Here is a 21,452-nt window from a genome sequence, read left to right as displayed (position 1 = left end):
TGTCTTTGCTCAAGGGAATTCTCTAACCCAAAGGGATATGGATGCTCAGTTGTTGACTATATTCAAGACTGAGAAAAAGTAGTTTTTTTGCATCTATGGAATCAAAGGATCGAGGGATAGAAATGTGTACTTGGTGTATAGTCCTTATATAAACAACCTTGTACATAACATTCTGTGATACTTAATGATTTGGCAGAATTTTAGGTTGGAGGCTGAAGTCCATTTTCAAGTTATTTTTTTAAAATTAGCACATGTGACATGATTATAGACTCTGTTGATGAGTACTAAATTCATAGAAGGTTTTATTTTTTTCTGCTATTTACAGACAGACCATTCAGAGTACTGTTTCTGAGCACAGTCAGAACTCGGCACACCTACAAAGAACCACCATCATCTGTAAGACGGAGAGATGCTCAGCTAGAGGAATCCACAGAGGACCTGGAATATGGCTTCTTGTCTAGTTATAGGATGCTGAATACCATTCTCACCAGGACGCAGTCCCTTGTGGCAGTGGTTGGAGATCCGGTGGCGCTCTGTTCCATTGGCAAATGTCGGTGAGTTGGTGTTTTCCTGTTGCAGTTAGGATGTGCAAGTAGCAGGAGTGTATTGGTATAGTTGAAGTAATTTAATTCGTGTGATAGTCACCTAAATGTTATTGAAGAGAGCGATGATCATTGTGTACTTATGTGCTTTTAGATTGTGATTAGATATTTGATATATCTGTAATAATCATTAGGTTGGAATAACATAAGCCAAGAAAATAGTCCCCGAATTGTTGATTGAGATCATTTCAACCTCTGATCCAATGACTGGCTTTCCTCTTCTGTGTTAGTTATAATTTGAAAAATTAAGTTGTGTTCTCAATAAAATAAACTATACTAATGACAGTTACAAGTAATGCTGAAATGCTCTAATTGAAGACTGCAGAAAGTATTGTGAGATGATCTGCACTGTATCACACTCAATCCAAAAGAAAAATATAATAAAGGATTAATTTAGTTGTTCTTGAGCAGAAGCAATGGCCTTGTATGCTGTTGCATGAGATTTAATGTAGAGTACTGAATGAAGTAAGAAATGGGAAAATGAACATTATAGGCAACAGTGTTTTTCCCAAATGTCAGACCATACGTAATATGTAGGAGTGCTAAACCCAACTTCGGGATTCCATACAGGAGTTCTAAAAATCCAATGTTAGTATCTCACACACAATTGCTGGAATCCAGTGTTGATAGTACCCGTATAAATGCCCAAACTTCATCCTGGAATTGGTGTAACTCATTCATGCCCCACTCCCTTGTGACTCTTCAATCTCAGTAATGTTCTCAAGAGAGGTGAAAAACAGTGTCCTAATACTGAGCAACTGGAGGATGGAAATAGTGATGGATGAGTCAGTTTTTATGCATGTCTAAGTGGCTGGTTATTGACAGAATCCTGGGAGGAGGTAGATTTGTCCAACCCTTAGACTACAGGATGGTGCGGGATGGCCTGCAAATAAAATATTTATTCTTGACAACTGGGGTTACTGCAGCACTGGTGAAAACGAAGAAAACAAATTCCTTTGTTACACAGCATGAAGCTGCACCACAAAACTGCAACCAGAAATGGCCGTAGGAGGAAGAATAATCAATAGGAAGTGAAGATGGAGAGCCAAAAAAAAGTTGAGCAATTTGAATTTTAATGTCAGTGTGTACAGAATTTGAATAACAGCAAAATCGCTCCATCCTTTATTTCATTGGTAACAAAGAATCAGAGTCCTGATTCTGTTTGTTATCAATTGGATTACGGTGAAGGGATCATTCATTAGATGATCTTTAATCTTTGGGGTGAAGTTCTTCTGCAGAAAATGCCATCAATGACTTCTCTAAGTATTTTCACCCTTTATTGAAATATAATTGCCTCCGAACCTACTGAAATAACGCCCTATGGATTTCTAATGATTGTTACCAATATAACGGTTAAACCTTTGGTGAGTACTAAGCACCTTTTCAGCAGAGACCCACTAATTTAATTTATGCAGGATGGTGGAATCATGCTGCAGTCACCCAATGTCTCAGTGATCAAGCAGAGATATTATGTGTAGTTTGCATTGTTTCTCAATGACAAATTGTGATGCAGAACAATTGTGTTCACAGCCACTTTTGTTGATGGCACTGAATAACTTCCACGTATGTTTACATAACAGTAAATAATTGTGCAGAGCACTTTGAGATCTGCTGAAAATATGATCTAAACAATTGCAGATATTGCTATTATTACTGTCAGCGACCTAGCTTGGTAGGAGCAGAACTTCAGATGGTGTCAGACATCCATGAGCCCTTCGCAGTTATTATTTGAGTTGAGGATGGGGAGGACAAGAGGAAAATCATTCAAGAAGGCTGTTGGTAGAGAAAATGAACCAGGTGGATCTTTGCCCTTTAGGATGCCATCTTGCCAGTGGAGAACAAGGCCCAGTTGGATTTGCTGAAATCAAGCCAGAACTGATGACGATTGACTATGCAATTTGTGTGGCAGATGCACTCAAAGTTTGCACCCCATGGATTTGGGATGAAGATGGAAGTTGTAGCAGAGGGAATGACCAAGATGATGGACTTAAGATTTTGTTGAGAATGAGGGCATCGAAGTGGATGTATGAGAATTGTAGGAGGGACTAACATGGCAAATGGAGGACCAAATACTAGGTAGCTCTGAGTTTGAGTAAGTGCCTCGGAGAAGAACTTTTACCTGACAGATGAAGCTGGAAATGGTCTGAACAGATGAAAAACATGCACATGTAGAAATAATATAAACTGTATTATATTAGAGTAAGAACATGACATATAGCAATAAAACAGGAGCTGATTTCTACAACCCTGGTACAATTATCCCATTCTTAACTCCACTCAGCATGGATTACACTTAGCTATAACTCTGTGACCACTGCTATGGAAGATTTTCTAGTACGATAACAATGCTGTTGGCTTCATTATCTTCTTCGTGAGTTCAGCTTGGTGTAGATTGGATTGGGGTTTGATTCTGGAAGTATCAACATTGAATTTTGGTTGAAGGGATTGAACCTCTAGGAAAATTGGGTGGACCTTTATCATAAACCCTTAAAATATCCTGTCAAGAATATGCGAGTACTGAGTAAAACGACCTAAACACATTGATGGCTGATCTATGGGGTTGGAAGCTGAATATATGACTCATAACCAGTGACTTGGCCACAAAGGATTATGCAGAAATGCAAGCCTTCTGTATGCAAATATGCCAATGTACAAAATGAACAAAAAAACAAGATCTCTATTTTAGTGTTGTTAAATGAAGTGGAAAGGTGGGTAGAACATGAGGAGATCTCTTAAGTAATGCTATGGGATCTTCAGCATTAATCTGACCTACTGGAACAATCAGTTTTAAAATCTGAACTGAAATAGAACACCTCTGATGGTATTTGGTTACTGCACTGGATTGTCAACCTTGTGCGGAGCTCGTCAGGGAACAAGTTGAAGCGTAAGTGCTTCCAACTAAACAAAACTGACACTTCCATCATGAGCTGCTGAATGTGTGCGCACTGATTAGAATTAAGTGATTTGTGTTATGATTGTAAGGGACTGAGAAAAATGTGGATTTGTGGGGAAGACATTTACAAGTGTTCTTTGTCCTTTGTGGGTTTCAGTGTCCTGTTTGCTGAACAAGATGCTGTTTGTTGAGTGATGTGGGCTGGGCCAATCGGCTTGTTCTTGGGGCGGGGAAAAAAAGGCGCTAGGAAGTGAAGCAGCGTAGGCAGGGAGTGTGCAGAGAGAGATAGCCACGTTTTGAAGAGGAGCTTTTCCCAGGCAGTGAGAATTCGGTTTGGAGTGAGAGGCAGCCAGGCGTTCCCCTGCCTGTTCTTTTCATTACTGCCGAGGAGGACAGCCTTCAGCGCACTGGACCTGCGTTGCTGCACGGATAGCTCGAGGCACCTCTGCCTCCTACAGCATCATCTTCCACACGTGTGCCTCTTCTGGACTGTGTGTGTGTGTCGTGAGTAACTGGTGGGAACTATACAATCCAACTGGAACAGTATCTACAAGTGTGTTACTGAGGATGAGTTTCCCCATGTGTGCACCAATGGATGGGCCCCAACGGTTATAGATCAGAGCTCACTGTTTTATGTCTGTTAATTATATTTGTTATTAAATTTATTTTTGATATTCCGACTTACAGTACTGACATTTATGGGTAAACAGGGAATTAGCCAAATCAACATCAACCGCTAGGAATTCGGGATCCTGTTGATTGAATATTTAAATGGTAGCCCCATATAGTGGTCAGCAGGGGGTTACATGATGCTGCTAGTGTACAACTCCTGTAAATCTACTAATAGGAACTTATTGAGTTGAGTCTCAAGAGCAGGGCTTAGTTTAGACTTGGTTAAGCCTACAAAGCTGCTTGTTAAATGGCCATCGAGAACACTAAGGTGGGAGTCATGTATTCTCTTGTTCTTTTTTATCCTTGTCCCTTCTACTTTTTCTGTTTCACTATTTTCCTTCCTAACATTCTCCTCTTCTGTGACTCTTCCTCTGATTTCTTTTGTATAATATGCAAATCACTTGTATGTTGCTCCACAGCTTAAAAGTGCGTATTTGTGCTTGGAGTATTTTTGCTGTTCATTGGAAAAAAAACACATTTGCTGTCTGAGAAACAGTTGAGATTCGGAAATGAGTTGTAGGAGTTACTCATGATTCCTGTTCTTTCTGTGACACAAGAAGATTAGAGTATATTGGAGGGCAGTTTGCTGTCAGTATTTTTGCAGGATAGACCATAACGTGTTTTTGGAGGATGCTGGTCGCATGGAATAAACAGCTGGCAGTTTTTGGTCTGCTATGTCATGTGAACTTATCTTTGAAGAGTATTGTTTTAGCACATACAGCTGATCAGCTCTGCACAGTACTATCATAGAACTCTGCCCATCTGATCCATTTGAAGTCACTTATTAGACTAATGATACATGCATAGAACATAGACATAGAACAGTACAGCACAGAACAGGCCCTTCGGCCCACGATGTTGTGCCGAGCTTTGTCTGAAACCCAGATCAAGCTATTTCCTCCCTATCATCCCGAAGTACTCCATGTGCCTATCCAATAGCTTCTTAAATGTTCCTAAAGTTTCTGACTCCACTATCCCTGCAGGCAGTCCATTCCACACCCCAACCACTCTCTGAGTAAAAAACCTACCCCGGACATCCTTCCTATATCTCCCACCATGAACCCTATAGTTATGCCCCCTAGTTACCGCTCCATTCACCCGAGGAAATAGTCTTTGAACGTTCACTCTATCTATCCCCCTCATCATCTTATAAACCTCTATCAAGTGTCCTCTCAACCTCCTCCGCTCCAAAGAGAAAAGCCCAAGTTCCCTCAACCTTTCCTCATAAGACCTACCCTCCAAACCAGGCAGCATCCTGGTAAATCTCCTCTGCACTCTTTCCAGTGTCTCCACATCCTTCTTGTAGTGAGGTGACCAGAACTGCACACACTATTCCAAATGTGGTCTCACCAAGGTCCTGTACAGTTGCAGCATAACCCCACGGCTCTTAAACTCAAACCCCCTGTTAATGAACGCCAACACACTATAGGCCTTCTTCATGGCTCTATCCACTTGAGTGGCAACCTTCAGAGATCTACGGATATGAACCCCAAGATCTCTCTGTTCCTCCACATTCTTCAGAACCCTACCTTTCACCCTGTAATCCACATATAAATTTGTCCTACCAAAATGAATCACCTCGCATTTGTCAGGGTTAAACTCCATTTGCCATCTTGACTTCTGATGCTTTGTGACATAATGGAGCATTAATGCCCACTTGAGAGTTTTGCAAAATACTTCATCAGTTTTGAAGTTGCATAAACACAATTTATTGACTGTGTTGTTCTACATTTTTAAAAGATAAACCAAAATTTCAATGTAGAGGAAAGTAGTTTCTTTTGTAATGAGTTAACTCTGCAACCTATATAATACTGTGTCCAGAGGATGCCATGAACAAAACCTTACTAAACGATCTCTAGTATAAAGACATTGTGCTTTTAATAACAAGGATCCAATGTGCAAGTCATCACTTGGTGGAACTAGAGTATTGTTGAAAAGATAGAGATTTTTTAAAGCTTTCCATCTTGAAATCATCAGGGCAAATGCAAGAATGCCAAATTTCAAAGGGAGCAACAATTTATACTGCATGAGAAAAGGGTGCTGCTTAATTGGCAAGTCAGCTCTGATTGGTCAAGGCTTTGCTAACGAGAAGGAACCAGGGTGTTATTGTCCCACATGCTTTTGGTCATTTCAAAAAAATGCAAAACCTGGACAAATTCTTTTTGACTGCAGAGACAAGCAATGTATGTAACTTCTAGTAAGCGTAAATGCTACAGTACAAGTCTGACTGATGATCTTAAATTGGTTGTTAGTGCAATTCTTCGCACGCTTCGGATTGTTCAGCAAATGCTGCTCAATTGTGGAATCGTATCCAATGTTAGACATTAAGTTCTGCATTTTGCAAACACGGGCTAGGTCACCACTCTGCCTTTTGTGAACAGCCAAAGGGCTGTGCTGTTTGATACAAGCAGCAAATTGTTGGGATATATTGTTGACGTACCTGACATTGCACCAGCACTGAAATTCATATGTCACATTTGTGTGATAGGCAGAATATCATCTTTGTTTGATGGCAGTGGCCTGTTAGTGGAAAATACCACATGTGTTGCTACAGCATAGTAGCAGAGTGAAATAGCTAGCTTTGCCAGTTACTCAAATTTTTGAGAAACCTTACCCTTCAAGGGTAATTTGAGTTAGATTGGCCACTTTTCAGGTCCAAAAGTGGTATCCTTAGGCATGAAATACCTGGAGCAATGATCTGATTGAGATAGCCATTATCCTGCATATAGCTTTGATGTTACCTTTTTCAGCATTAAGCTTGCATGGTGAGCTTAGGGCTTAGGCTCTATTTATGAGATTGGCAATGAGGCCAATCTTATAGTGCGTGAAGCTGTAGGAATCCCAATGTTATATTGGTTAGTGAAAGTATCCTTGCAGTAGACAGTGATAGAGAACCTATTAGTAAATTTCTAAACTGCTATGTTGGGGAAAGTGAGCTCGTGATACCGCTCCATTTGAGCATTGGATGGAGCGCATCAGGATGTGTAAATTCTTGCATGCAGCTGCAGATTCAAATATAGCAAATGTGTCATCTACATATTGGAAAAATGCAAGGGAAGGGGTAAGTGGTTAAGGATCATTTGATCAAAAATACATTTCTCTGGAAACTGATAAAAATGCTCACGAGCTGGGCCTAATGGGGAATCGTATCCAACGTTGGTTATCCTGTAAAATGTGAAAATCAGGATTGTTAATTTTTTCTCTCTGATGGTATTTGCCCATCAGCGTGCTCCGACAGTGGAACGGGGGTCGCCTTAGTTTAATGTGCGTTACTGTTTGCATTCAAGTTTGGTTTTGATGTGTGGTACCAGGGGAGTGGGGTTGGGTAAGGGGTCCTGCTTCTGGCTCTGTGTCAAATTCTAATTCTTGGGTTTCAGTGTTTGCAAGATGGAGATATTTCCTTGGGGATTGTTTGTAAGTCTCCATCTTTCTATTGCGGAGCATGCTAAATTGGTTGTAGGATGTGATATTTGTGCAGTATTTACCTGATTTTTTAAAAATGCATTTACACTGAGGGAGTATATTTTTTGGTACCTTTCACTTTATAGGTAAGATGAGTAGCACCACATCTGAGTGGCAGGTAGGTAGTTTGGTATAGAGGTGGTTGGTGTAAGTCCTTATTGTGCGTGAGGGAAAGTCCCCATTGGAACTATTGGTGTTGTGTTTTACTTATGTTTTTTCATTATTCAGGGATTAAAGAATCATTGTCCGTCCAATATGAAGGCAGACAGATCATGTATCCTGAAAAAGAGTGGGTTCTTTTTTTCCTGTCATTAGCGCCTCTGGGGAAATATGTACAGGTGCACGCCCGAGCATGGTTGGCTAATCCCTAGGTGTCTAGCCTTTCTTGGGTTGGTCTTCAATATTTACTTGGCTGCGTGGGTTGTGACAGTGGTTACTTGATTACTTAGCTCATGGAATGTATGGTGGGCATATCATCCTGTTGTTAGGGTTTCTTGGATGAAGGGAAATGGGTGGCATCTCATTGATGATGAGGCTTAAGTGAGAATTTAGGAGACATGGTTAGTAAGTTTGCAGATGACACCAAGATTGGTGGCATAATAGACAATGAAGAAGGTTATCTAGGATTGCAACGGGATCTTGATCAATTGGGCCAATGGGCTCATGAATGGCACTTGGAGTTTAATTTAGATAAATGCGAGGTGATGCATTTTGGTAGATCAAACCAGGACAGGACTTACTCAGTTAATGGTAGGGTGTTGGGAAGAGCTATAGAACAAAGAGATCTAAGAGTACAGGTTGATAGCTCTTTGAAAGTGGAGTCACAGGTAGACAGGGTGGTGAAGAAGGCATTCGGCATGCTTGGTTTCATTGGTCAGAACATTGAATACAGAAGTTGGGACGTCTTGTTGAAGTTGTACAAGACATTGGTAAGGCCACACTTGGAATACTGTGTACAGTTCTGATCACGCTATTATAGAAAGGATATTATTAAACTAGAAAGAGTGCAGAAAAGATTTATTGGGATACTACTGGGACTTGATGGTTTGAGTCATAAGGAGAGGCTGGATAGGTTGGGACTATTTTCCCTGGAGCGTAAGAGGCTTAGGGGTGATCTTATAGAGGTCTATAAAATAATGAGGGGCACAGATAAGGAAGATAGTCAACATCTTTTCCCAAAGGTAGGGAGTCTAAAACTAGAGGGCATCGGTTTAAGGTGAGAGGGGAGAGATACAAAAGAGTTCAGAGGAGCAATTTTCTCAGAGAGAGAGAGTGGTGAGTGTCTGGAATGAGCTGCCAGAGGTAGTAGTAGAGGCGGGCACAATTTTGTCTTTTAAAAAGCATTTAGATTGTTACATGGGTAAGATTGGTATAGAGGGATATGGCAAACGTGGGCAATTGGGACTAACTTAATGGTAAAAACTAGGTGGCATGGACAAGTTGAGCCGAAGAGCCTGTTTCCATGCTGTGAACCTCTATGACTCTAAGTGGTGTCTCTGGGTGCCTAGAGATAAGGATAGTTTGTTTTGTTCAATGTATAAGAGTGATGTGAGTATCCTTGACCTGTCGGCCCTTGTTCTAGAGTGTCATTGATCCTAGTTTAGTTTGATTGAGTAGGTCAAAGCAGTAGTAATTGTATTTATCTGGGTCAGGAGGAGGGTACATTGAATGGGTGTACAGGTTACCCTCCCCTAAGATGTCCCCTTTTAGGGGCTTCAGGACTACTCTCCTTGAGACTTGACTCCCCTGGGGGTGTAATAACCTGTTGGCTGTGAGGCCTGAGTGTGAGTAAGTGCTTCAGTTCAGCATTGTTACGAGTCTTTCTTTGGTTGGAGATTAAGTTGGATGGAAGAGGAGGTCGCCTTCCTCCAAGTGGTCTTATATAGGGACTTCCACACTATCCTCCTCCTTGAAGCTTGGGCTCCCCTGGGTGGCAGTATCCTGTTTCCTATGAGGTTATGCTGGTATCCTTTTTGCGCAAGTGCACACTACTAGACCATGTCAGGTGTCTTTTGGCTAATCCTGGTTTTCCTCTCGCTCTGGGGTTTCCTTTCTTTATCTGAAAAGGTGAGATGCTGATACAGGCTCTGACTTATTATATTTAATTCTGGAGGGTTTCCCTTATCTTGCATCTCTCCCCAAGATATCCCATTGATGGGTGTCCTGATGATTTTTCTTCTCCTTGTTATTAGGGTTTCTTTGGTGGAAAATGGTTTAGGTTTTCTGGTGATGGTGGGGTCTGAATGGTGCCTCCGTTATGGCTGGAGAAGAGTGAGGTCTGTTATGTTGCGACTCTTGGAGTGGTGTAAGAATCCTTGACTTATTGGCTCCTGGACATGAGTGTACACTGCCAGGCCACGTCTTGTACCAATGACAGTATCCTAATGTTCCCCTTTTTCTGGGGTAGCCTTTCATTGCTTTGGATGATGAGTTAGGTCCCGACTGGTTGATCCCCATAAGGGATCCCATATACTGTATAGCTCTTTATTATCCTGTGGAGGAGGGTGTGCCATGCGCTCATAGCTTTATCTTGTAATCCTGAGGACCCCCACACTTTCTGATGTCCTTTCATTTGGGAAAGGAGACGCCGACTACAACGATTATAATGATTGATAATCTGAACCATTTGTATGAGTATTTACTGACCTCTTTTGTATGTATATGTGGAATAATTATCACTCTTTACTGTACTAGATTTTTGGGATTTGCTATATCTTGTGGTAAAATGTAAAATCCTCGATACAAATATTCGTTTAAAAGATCAAGGGATTCCTGTTACAGGAAAATGATTTTCATGGAATCCTTTATAATGTAGAAGGAGGCCATTTGGCCCATCGAGCCTGCACCAACAACAATCCCACCCAGGCCCTATCCCCGTAAGCCCACATAGTTACCTTGCTAGTCCCCTGACACCAAGGGACAATCTAACCTGCACATTTTAGGACTGTGGGGGGAAACCGGAGCACCCGGAGGAAAGCCACTCAGATATGGGGAGAATATGCAAACTCCACACTGACAGTCACCTGAGGCCAGAATTGAACGCAGGTCCCTGGAGCTGTGAGGCAGCAGTCCTAACCACTGTGCCACCATGTCACCCATTACTGTTTTGAAGTAGAAGACTAGCCATGATCTCAGTGGATGACTTGATGCTCTGAATGGCCTGCTCTTGCTCCTATTTCTTAAGTTCCAATGACCAAATAAATTGTGTTGCCATGGGTTCCCCTCTAGGCGTAGATCTCACTAACATTTTCATTGGTTCCCACGAGAAATGTGTTTTTGATTAAATGACTCGACTCCTAACCCATGCATATTTCGATATGAAAATGATATGTTTGCTAAATTTGAATCTACAGCTGCATGTAAGAATTTCCTTACACACAATGCACTTCATTCCATGTTCGAGTTCAGCTTTGAAATTAAGCAATTACATGAGCTCTCTTTCCTTGACATACTAATTGAGAAATTCACATAATGGATCTCTCTTACTGTCTAGCGCAAACCCACCTTCACAGGGATTTCTATAGCTCCACACACTAGAAGATTGGCCTAATTGACAATCTCTTGAATAGAGCCCAAACTATTTGCTCACCATGTAAGCTTGATACCAAAATTGGGCATATCAAAGCTATCCTACAGGATCATGGCTCCTCGGTCAGATCATTGCTTGCTTTTTTTTAATTCACTCATGGGATCTGGGTGTTGCTGGCTGTGCCAGCATTTATTGTCCTTCCTTATTGCCCTTGCAGAAGTGATGGCAAGGTGCCTCATTGAACAGCTGTAGTCCATGTGGTGTAGGTACACCCACAGTGCTGTTAGGGAGGAACTTCTAGGAATTTGTCCCAGTCGCAGTAAAGGAGCAGCAATATATTTCCAAGTCAGGATGGTGAGTGGCTTGGAGGAGAACTTGCAGGTGGCGGTGTTCCCATGTATCTGCTGCCCTTGTCTTTCTAGGTGGTGGTGGCCATGGGTTTGGAAGGTGCTATCATAGGAGTCTTGGTGAGTTTTTCAGCATTTTGTAGATGGTACACAATGCTGCCACTGTGCATTGCTGGTGGAGGGAGTGAATGTTTGGGGATGGAATGCAAATCAAGTGGGCTGATTTGCCCTGGATGGTGTCAAGCCTCTTGAGTTGCACTCATCCAGGCAAGGGGCGAGTATTCCATCACACTCCTGACTTGTGTCTTGTAGGTGATGGGCAGGCTTTGGGGAGTCAGGAGGCGAGTTACTTGCTGCAGAATTCCTGGCCTCGGGCCTGCCCTTGTGGCCCCACTATTTATATGGTTGGCCCAGTTAAGTTTTTGGTCAATGGTAACGCCCAGGATATTGAAAGTTAGCATACAGTGATGCTAATGCCATTGAATGTCAAGGGGTGATGGTTAGATTCTCTCTTGTTGGGGATGGTGATTCCCTAGCACTTATGTGGCGTAAATGTTATTTTCTACTTGTTCGCCCAAGCCTGGGAATTATCAAGGTCTTGCTGCTCTTGGACAGGAACTGCTTCAATATCTGAGGAGTTGCGAATGGTGCTGAACATACCAGGTTTGTAGGCCCTATATTCTATTGACTGGTAAGTTGTATCAAACAGAATGTCCCTTCAGCTGCTCACAATTGGTAGAATACGGACTGTACTCAACCAGCCAATGCTTGCAAAGCTCTGAACAAAATGTCCAATATTAGATGTGATTCAGCAATTGGGCAGCACTTGCTGAAGAGTCCTAAGTGTGCTGAGGATTACACTAACAACCGATTTAAGATCATCAGTCGGGCTCACAATGTGGTTCACTTATGCTTGCTAGAAGCTATGTATATATTCATACACAGGGATATGTCCTCTTCAGGCAATAGGAATTTGTCCAGTCATTGCACCTACTTGAACAAAAACATGGGTGACAATAGCTCCTCGGTGCATTCTTCATACTAACACTGTGACCAATCAGAGCTAACTCACTAATCAATCAGCATCCTTGTCTCATGCAGTATAAGTTGTTGCTGCCTTTGAAATTTGGCATTCTTTAATCTGCCCTAGTGAGTGCAAAATGAAAGGCTTTGACGGCAGTCTTTTTTTTCAACGGTATAAGTGATACTTATAAGTCAAAATGACTATGGTTTGATGCACACTGTGACTTCAGACAGAAGTGCTTGGTTTGATTTGCTAAACTTTGAACTCCATAAGAAGCAATTATTGGGATTGTTCTTTTTGTAGGAAAATTTGGGAGCATTTCATATTCCTTTGCCACAAGAATGGAAGCCTCCATGGAGCCACACTACACGAGATCAGGACACAGCTTGATAACCTGGAACTCAGCAGAGGCTGTGTACTCAACCCCCTGGCCCCTGAATTCATCCCACGAGCCATTCAAAACTTTACAGCCTTTTCCAGCAGACTCCAAACATCACCAGCAAAGATTTGTTCTCAGGTAACCCATTTTTCATGTGTGCCGCTTGTTGCTGGAGCAGAGATAAATAAAACAACACTGACTAGATACACCTACCAATAAACAACATGTGCAGTGTTCTCACTGTGCTGTGCATTTTGCAGTGACAAGAAAAGAGGTTCTTTTGCTTTGCAGTAAAATGTATGTTCAGAAACAGTGAGATAGATTGCAAGCCAATTTGAATGCGAGCTATGGTTAATCTGAAGGAATGAACTGCAAAGGATATAAATTATGAATGAGAGCCCAATCAGTCAAGCTATATACTTCCAGGCAGTGGTTCTACCTGCAGATCCAGAAGAATAACTGATTGGGTACTCTGTTTTTAAGTTGTTTTATTTTGTGACTCTTTTGAAGCACATTTTAGTTCTCTGAAATCCACATTCGATTCTTGTACTCTCTTGAATTTTCCCAGCCATGGTCTTTGGGATTTCAATCATTGACGGTAAAGTCGAGATTCCATTTTAGGAATGCTGATAATAAATTGAGTTACGTTGCACAAAGAACAACTAAAATTCATTTTGGGCCCTTTTGCTGCTGTTTAAATGCAGAACTGTGCTTTGGTGTAGAATTTCCAATGATATCAATAATTAACAATTTCTTTTTTATATTAATGAAGACTATTGCTGGCTTTGTTGTTTTTCAAAGATTATTTACTTCTCCTGCATACAGATTATAGTTGTGGATATATTTGAAGGTCAAGGTATTTTCATATTCTACGTCAGAATTTAATCTCATTGCCCACAAAACTGTTTGTACCTGTGAAATAATTCTCAGCAGTTGAGAATAAAAAGAACATCAACGGGTTGTGCTACAGAATATTAAGAAGCACTTTGGCACTTGTGATCTCTTAAATGGTTCTATTATGAGCAGTGGTCAACTGTTTCCCTGAAGGTGAGGAGAGAAAACAAAAGCAGAAGCGATGACTACCGATTGTCACTGTGAACATCATAGCAACCATTTTCCGAGCAGTATTGATAGTTTCCTTGGAACAGGCTAAGTGCTTACTTTTTTGGCTGAGGATGGCACTAAAACTCTTGAAGAAAGAATTTGATCCAATTGCTTCTAAAGGTATTTTATCCGTCTCTTCAAAAACTGGAGCTTATTTCTCTGCTGCAGTCAGCATCCAACAAATTACAGAATATTTAGCTGGCTGAATTATTTGGGTGTTCTCGACTATACATGTGGTTGTGAGCTCTGTTTTTTGAACTGTCCTGGCACTCCTGACTCACTCAAAATAGTGTTGTATTTGTAGGAAACTGAAATAAAATGGAAATATGCAGACTAGGAGTTAATCATTAGCTGGTAAAGTAATGCAGGTGATTAAAAATTTAGCTTAGTCCCAAGCTATCAGCTTTCATGTTAATGCCACCAGATGTTCAGAGCAAAGTATGTATTTAATACATTTTCTCTTGCATTACGTTTCCACCTTAGTCTTAACCTCAGAACTGCAATCAGTGTTTACACTACATGACAGTAACAGTACCGAAGTTAAAATGTACATAAAATAAGTTCCGAGGAATTGGTGGTCATGATGATTTATTTTAAGGTGACTGCACCCTTTGTGCACCTTGCTGATTCGTTACGGGTAAATCCATGATTATGAGCAGGCCTTTGCAGACAAGGGCAGAGAGAGTCCAAGCAGAGGCAACTTGCTATGTTTGGTGAAAGATTAATCAATGGGTACAATGTGAGCCGACTTGAAGAATGAACAAAAAATGATTTCACCAAACATCTGGAGCTATATTAAAAGCATAATTTTATCTTGCCTGGGATGGGAAGTTTAAATTACGAAGATCATAAATCATCATCTTCATCACATGATCTAGGCTGGATTACAGCCTGTAACTCAGTTCCACGATCTGTTAAACATATAAACCATCAAAACCCCTCCATTCGATTCCATTCAGTAACTCTCAGCTAAATATTGGCAATTCGATGTATATAAACTGTTCTAAGATGTGTGTAGTTCGATAAGTCTCATGAAGAGGTTCTGAGTCTTGTATGGTTTAATAGTAAATGTTTATTAACTACTTGTCACTACATACATATGTACAGTATGAGGTCTAAGCTAGGAGCTGTCTCCATGCTTGCCTCGACACATGTCTCTGTCCAGTACAAGACTGCCCCCTAGTTTTAGGTCATGTGTTCTTTGCATAATCTGGGGAAAGTATTGTGCCCAGTCCCACTTAAACCCTTCCTATGCCAGATCCTTATACTACACTTCCCCCAAGTCTTTGTCCAATGTATTTACAATGCATTCCTTTTCACCCAACATATTTACATTAGTTCTACTATGCTTTCTTCCTCTCTCTCTCTCTCTCTCTCTCTCTCTCTCTCCCCCCCCCCCCCCCCCCACCACCACCACCACCACCACTCAAGTAGTTTATATTTAGTCAAGGGATTTGGAGGCTTCCAGATCTCGTCTTTATAACAATTGGAGAGAGGTAGATTTTACTTGATGAATAAGAAATTGATTTGGATTGGCCGTTATGGAGCTTGATCATCATCTTCAGTTTCTCTCCAATGTATAATGGGAGAATCACCTTGAGGGATGAGAAGAAGACTCCTCCAATTCCTCCTGACTGAACCTTCCAGAGTACTAACGGCATATGACTGCGGCTGGTCATCGTCTCTCTGGACAATACTGCCCTGTGTTTTAAGATCTTTAATCCAGACTCTCCTGTCCTTGTAAACGTGGCAGGTATCTGTTGCAACACCTTTTGTCATGGCCGGAAGCCTACTTCTGCCTTGAGGACTGCTCTCTTTCCTGGATGTTTTGGTAATCTTTGGCAGTCAACACTGGTATTGATTTCTTTAGCAGGATTGCAATTTGCACGTGTAGATTTATACCCATCAGTAGTTCATAGGGGATTGAGCTGCATTGTTGTGGGGTGGACCTGTAGGTTAACAATGCTTTTGAAAAGTCATTGTTCTTCCTCAGGAGAAGTTTTATGATGCAGACTCGTCTTTCTGCCTCGCTGTTCGACAATAGGTATCTTGGGGAGCTGATATGGTGCTTGAAGGCATAATTGATGGCAATTGGATGAAAAATTCATTTGCAAATTGTGGTCCAGGATGCCATTGCTTGTGAACATCTGCGATGCTGACAATATGTCCTCAGAAGCAAATAGAGACCTTGGAGAATTCACATTTCTCATTCAGTGTCAGCATTCCTGCAAGCATTCCAGGACCACTGTGGGACTTGTGTCATGTTCTTCTACTGTCATACTGGGGACCAAAACATCATTCACATGGAAGATGACACCCTCCAGACCATGCAAAATGGTCAACATCATGAATTGAAAGATTTCCGGTGTAGAGATGAATCCAAATGGTAAGCAGTTGAAGCAGAATCTGCCCAAGGGGGTAATGAATGTGGTCAGCAATCTGGACTTTTCATCTGTTGGGAGTTGCCAAAAGCTGCCATTAGCATGAGCTTTGAAAATAATGTGCTTTTAGAGAGTTTAATCAGGTTGTTGTCCCTTGAGAACATTGCTGCAGCTTTGTTGAGCTGTGTCAAATGGCTGCAGATATGGGTGGACCTATTTGGTTTTGGGCCTGGGACTATCCCAGAACACCATTCAGAAGGCTCACTGACGGGTGATGACACCCATTTTTGTCATCTTGTCCAACTGTTGTGGAACTTGTTTCATGAGTGGAAGTGGGGTGTTTTTGTGGTCTCAACAGGCACACAGGCTTAGCATCCTCCCTCAGTGTAACCCTGTATGTGGTTCTCAATCGCCCAAATCTGGTAAAGAGTTTCAGGAATTCCTTTTTAAATTTGGAACCAGGCCCTTGTTGGTTGACCTTGTCAATTTTTGGTATGAAGTCTAGGTTGACACAGGCTTTTCGGCTTAAAAGAGAGCATTGTTGTTTGTGGATGACAAAACAGGGTGTCCTGTATGGTTTGGTCTTTGTACCTGAGTGTCATCTCCAGATTATCTTTCATTGGGAGTTCACATGCCCTGTACAGTTGTGTTGTCAGTCGCATCATTTGTTATGTCACCAACTATGGTTTTTTGAGGAACACTGGTTGCAGTGACCAATTTAAGGTTTGTGAGATGACCATTAATCAAAATTCTTGCACTCCAAAGCAAAAATCCCTCATCTTTGACCTTGCCTCAGAAGCCAGGTTGTATTTCTTCATGGTGTGGTACCTAGACCATGTGAATCATTTTGGGATCATCTATGCATCTGATTGTGTTAGCTTTGCATAGATTTCCGAAGTGTCCTATGTGGTTGCAAATAAAACATTGTGTTAAGACTGCTGGACATTGATCACACGCATGGAGATCGCTTGGCTCCACAGCATTGGCATGGTCACCTGCCCTCTAGTGGTCAGTTAGGTCATTGCTTTCCTGGACTTGGAGTGTCCCTGCTCCTCTGCTGTTTTACTAGCTGGACAGTGAGGAGTTGCCCTGTACCATGGTCTGCTTTCACCCCATGATCTATGAGGTAAATGGATTTCGGATTGCTTAACAGTCTGAATGACCTTTCCAAGAGTTACAACTTCCTTAACATGTAGATAATAATTCTGTCCTGATTAGCTCTGATTTCAGGTCACCGTAGTCAGAGCCATCCTATACAACTCACTAATGAAGGAGTCAACAGGTTCTCCTGACTGTTGAACAGATTTGTTAAACGTTGCTCTTTCAAGGATCTTGTTGTTACTAAAATTAAAATATGTATCAAATGATTTTAAACCTTCATCAAATTTTGCTGAAGGATTGATTGATTCCTTATCTAGCTATTGTCGGCTATTGGACCTAGCGAAAGAAACAGTGTGTTAACCTGTCCAGCTTCTGACTTTTTGTCTAAACTTGAAGCAATCATGTATGCAAAGAATCTCTTTCTCCAATGTCCCCAATTTTGTATCTGGTCTGAGCATTGGAGAATCTAAACTTTTGTAATGTCAACTTTTGATCCACGGTCATTTAAAATTAAAAGTGTTCATAGGTCTACGTGCTATAAGCAGATCCAAGATGGCATTACCATACAGTTCTTCTCAACAAGGTTTCCTGCACTAGTCGGTTTTTGCGGGCGGTAGCAATTTCTGTGTTTTTAAATATCCGGCAGTAACTCCCTGAATCAGCCTTTTTTGAGTCTTCCCCGCAGTATCAAAGCATTTTCAGGTTGTGAAACCATCGATTCCTGGCTTTTGCTGGGTTTTTTAAATTGCCGAATATTTATTAATTTTTTTCTCAATTGGAGCCAGCTCAGCCACCATGTGTTCAGGCACAGACATGGGACCAGGGCTGTTTGTGGCACATTTCAAAACAGCAATTCTGACTGCTGCTGACCTAAAACCTTTTTAAAACTCGTTCTGCACTCGCCCCTGCTAGATCATCCGACTCTACACTCTGGATATTGAAGCTGGACTTGCACAGGATTCTTTTGCTCCAGTGTAGAGTTTTATTTCTGCTTTCTGCTTCTCATCCTGCTTTGGAGCTTTTCTCTGGTGATATCCTTCTGCGCCTTTGCTTCCAGTGCGTTTCTCCAGGTCAGAATGCTGCTCGTTCAACCTTCCAGGTTTTAAATTTCTTCTCCAGCTCCTGAGAGGTTCTGGGTTATTTTGATTGCTGCCACCATCTTGTAAAATGTTGAATGTAGTTTGGTCAGTCTCATAAAGAGGTTCTTATATAGTTTAACAGTAAATGTTTATTGACTATTTATAACTATATGCAGTATAAGGTCTAAGCTAGAAGCTGTCTACATGCTTGCCTTTACACACAGCTCCATCCAGTACAAGTCTGCCCTCTCAACTAAGATCAAATGTTCCTTATATCACACTGTGGGTGATATTGTACCCAATCCGACATTATCATTTCCTATGCCAGCCCATTATACTACATAGATCACCCTAACCCTCACTTAGGTTCTAAACTAACCACTTCTGGTCATGAGTTACTGTCTACCTGTGTTTGTGTACCTTGACGGATTTTGATGTTGACCACCAAATAACTTGTTCCATTTAAAAGGTTTTCAGACCAAATGTTTGCCCAGAGTATTGTGGTCTAAAATTTTTCTTGGGATTTAAAAAGAGCTTCAAAAAGACTATAGCCTAAGATCTTGCGAGAAAATTAGTATTATCACTTTTTGCAGGCTTAAGATGTGCTTTGTGATGCATGTGAAATCGGGTGAAAGCTCAAAATAGAGCAAGATTTTTAAAAATGTTTTGGTTTGGTCACTGATTCTTTTCATTGGAATATTAGCAACACTGGCTATATTCCTAAAGATTGCTCGCCTGTCTGACCAAACTTTGGCCTGCAGAGCTTTCAAATGCTTTATCTGACTGCCAATCATATTTTTCTCCTCTGCACTAATATGAAGGAACCACTGATGGAAAGTACATAGATGACCTTGGGCAGTACAGGCTTTTTGCACAATCTGTTGCGTTTCTGTATCTCTCTTGAGATCTCTCTAAGCTTCTACCCTGCTCTAATTAAGAGCGTATATAGATCACTGACATGAAAAAGTGGTAATTGATGGTAGCTCATTAAACTATTCTGGAGAGTTACATTGTGCTAATAAAAAGTGCAGTGGCCCTTAGGGTCACACAGATGGTTTTCACCTGATTTGTTGACAATGTGAGGAAATGTACTCAATGCCTGTCATTCTCTGAGTGTTGTAAGTGTGCGTCTTTCCCAATGTACACTATTTAAACCTGCCAGTTCAAATATTTTGTAACTAGAATGATTGGCACTGCCTTAGCAATGCAGATTGCACAAATGTATTCGATGAGCCTCCAAAATGAATTCAAAATTCTCATTCACTTCTACCAATAAGTTACCAAAAGCTATCCTCATTTAAACTAACAGCAATGTATCATTCAGTAACCAGTAAGATATCCAGCTTCAACAATCATGGAGGCTAAGCAGGTAAGATACACCAAATGAGACAGTTGCTTCACTTTAGTTTGTACATGGTTGATACTATGATCTGATGATTCAATTTAAAGTTAAAAGTCAGGATAGGAGAAGGGAGAAGCTTATATTTTCATATAAATTCAATAGACAACCAACCTAGTTGAGATTTCAATTGAAGTGAAAAGGATCTTCTCAGACCCTTGCACAATTTCAAACCCATATATTGCGATCAGTACCCGTCTCCCCAACCACCCCACCCCCAGCAGTATCATTGACTGAGGGGCAGAGGAAAGAAATCTCTATCCTAATGGTTTGCAGTGGTATGGAGTGGAAGTGAAAGTAATGACCTCAAAAAGTCATATTGTCAACCATCAATTCATTAACAAACCTGTGAATATTGAGCCTGTTATATTATGCAAAGCTTCCAAGTGGGACCAATGCTTTTGGAAAGGGCACTTCATGCTATGGAAAAAGAAGGTAGTCTGTACCTCATGAGAAAATTTTATTTGTTAAGTTAGTTCCTGATGCGTTGACAACACCACAAAGTGATATTGATAAAAATGAATCAAGTTGTTTCTCAGCACTGTGAAGGCAGATTGTGGTGAAATGGCAAGGGAAGTGCGTGCATTGTAAATAGCATGAAGTCCAGCTTGATGGATTTTCACTTCGATAGATTACTTGCTGACTTTGGTGATCCTTAGAGCTTCTTGCTGACTTTGGTCAGTTACCGGGGGCACATATTTAAGGTAATTGGTGGAAGGATTAGAGAAGACATGAGGAAAACCTTTTTCACCCAGAGGATGGTAGACATCTGGAATTTACTGTCAGAATTGGCTGAAATGCTTGACTCATTTAAAAGATACCTGGATCTCCACCTGAAGTGCTGTAACCTGCGGACTATGGACCAACCAATGGAAAGTGGGATTAAAATGAGGGACTAGTTTTTTTTTAATCAGTGCAGACATGATAGGCTGAATGGCCTCTTTCTGTACCATAACTTTTCTATAGTTAAAGGACTACATGCATGCTAAACAAATGCAGTATACTTCAAACTGTGCTAAGCAATCGCATAACCAATCAGACCAAAGCTCTGCAGTCCTGCCACATCCAGTCCTGAATGGTGATGGACAATTAAACAACTAAGGGTATGCGATGTCTTCAAAAGCATTCTATCTTCAATAAAGATGGAAGCCAGTATGTGAGTGCCAAAGACAAAGCTGAAGCATTGTAGAGGAGGTGGTGGCTTAGTGGTAGAGGAGGTGGTGGCTTAGTGGTAGTGTCGCTGGACCAGTAACCCAGAGACCCAGGGTAAAGCTCTGCGGACCCAAGTTCAAATCCCACCACGCCAGGTAGAAAATGGCCTAGCAAGTCACTCAATGGTATCAAACTGCGAAAAAGTCTCAATGGAATGAAACCAGACAGACCACCTGGCATTGACTTAGGCAAGCTCAGTCCTGCTTACCATCATCTAGGGGCTTGTGCTGATATTGGGAGAGCTGTCTCACAGATTAGTTGAGCAACT

At 41.3% G+C, this 21,452-nt stretch overlaps 1 protein-coding gene across 1 annotated transcript in view; it reads left to right on the top strand.

The window, feature by feature from the left end:
• LOC144510644 (putative helicase with zinc finger domain) overlaps positions 1-21,452 on the top strand; it is a 359,659-nt gene that overhangs the window by 202,464 nt on the left and 135,743 nt on the right. The window contains exons 21-22 of the mRNA XM_078240298.1: positions 326-554; positions 12,833-13,046. Coding sequence (XP_078096424.1) covers positions 326-554; positions 12,833-13,046 — 443 coding nt within the window. The remainder of the gene's footprint in view (positions 1-325; positions 555-12,832; positions 13,047-21,452) is intronic.

The sequence above is a fragment of the Mustelus asterias genome, chromosome 23 (assembly GCF_964213995.1).
Source record: "Mustelus asterias chromosome 23, sMusAst1.hap1.1, whole genome shotgun sequence".
NCBI classification, from domain to species: domain Eukaryota; kingdom Metazoa; phylum Chordata; class Chondrichthyes; order Carcharhiniformes; family Triakidae; genus Mustelus; species Mustelus asterias.
This window is presented reverse-complemented; position numbering and strand designations above follow the sequence as displayed.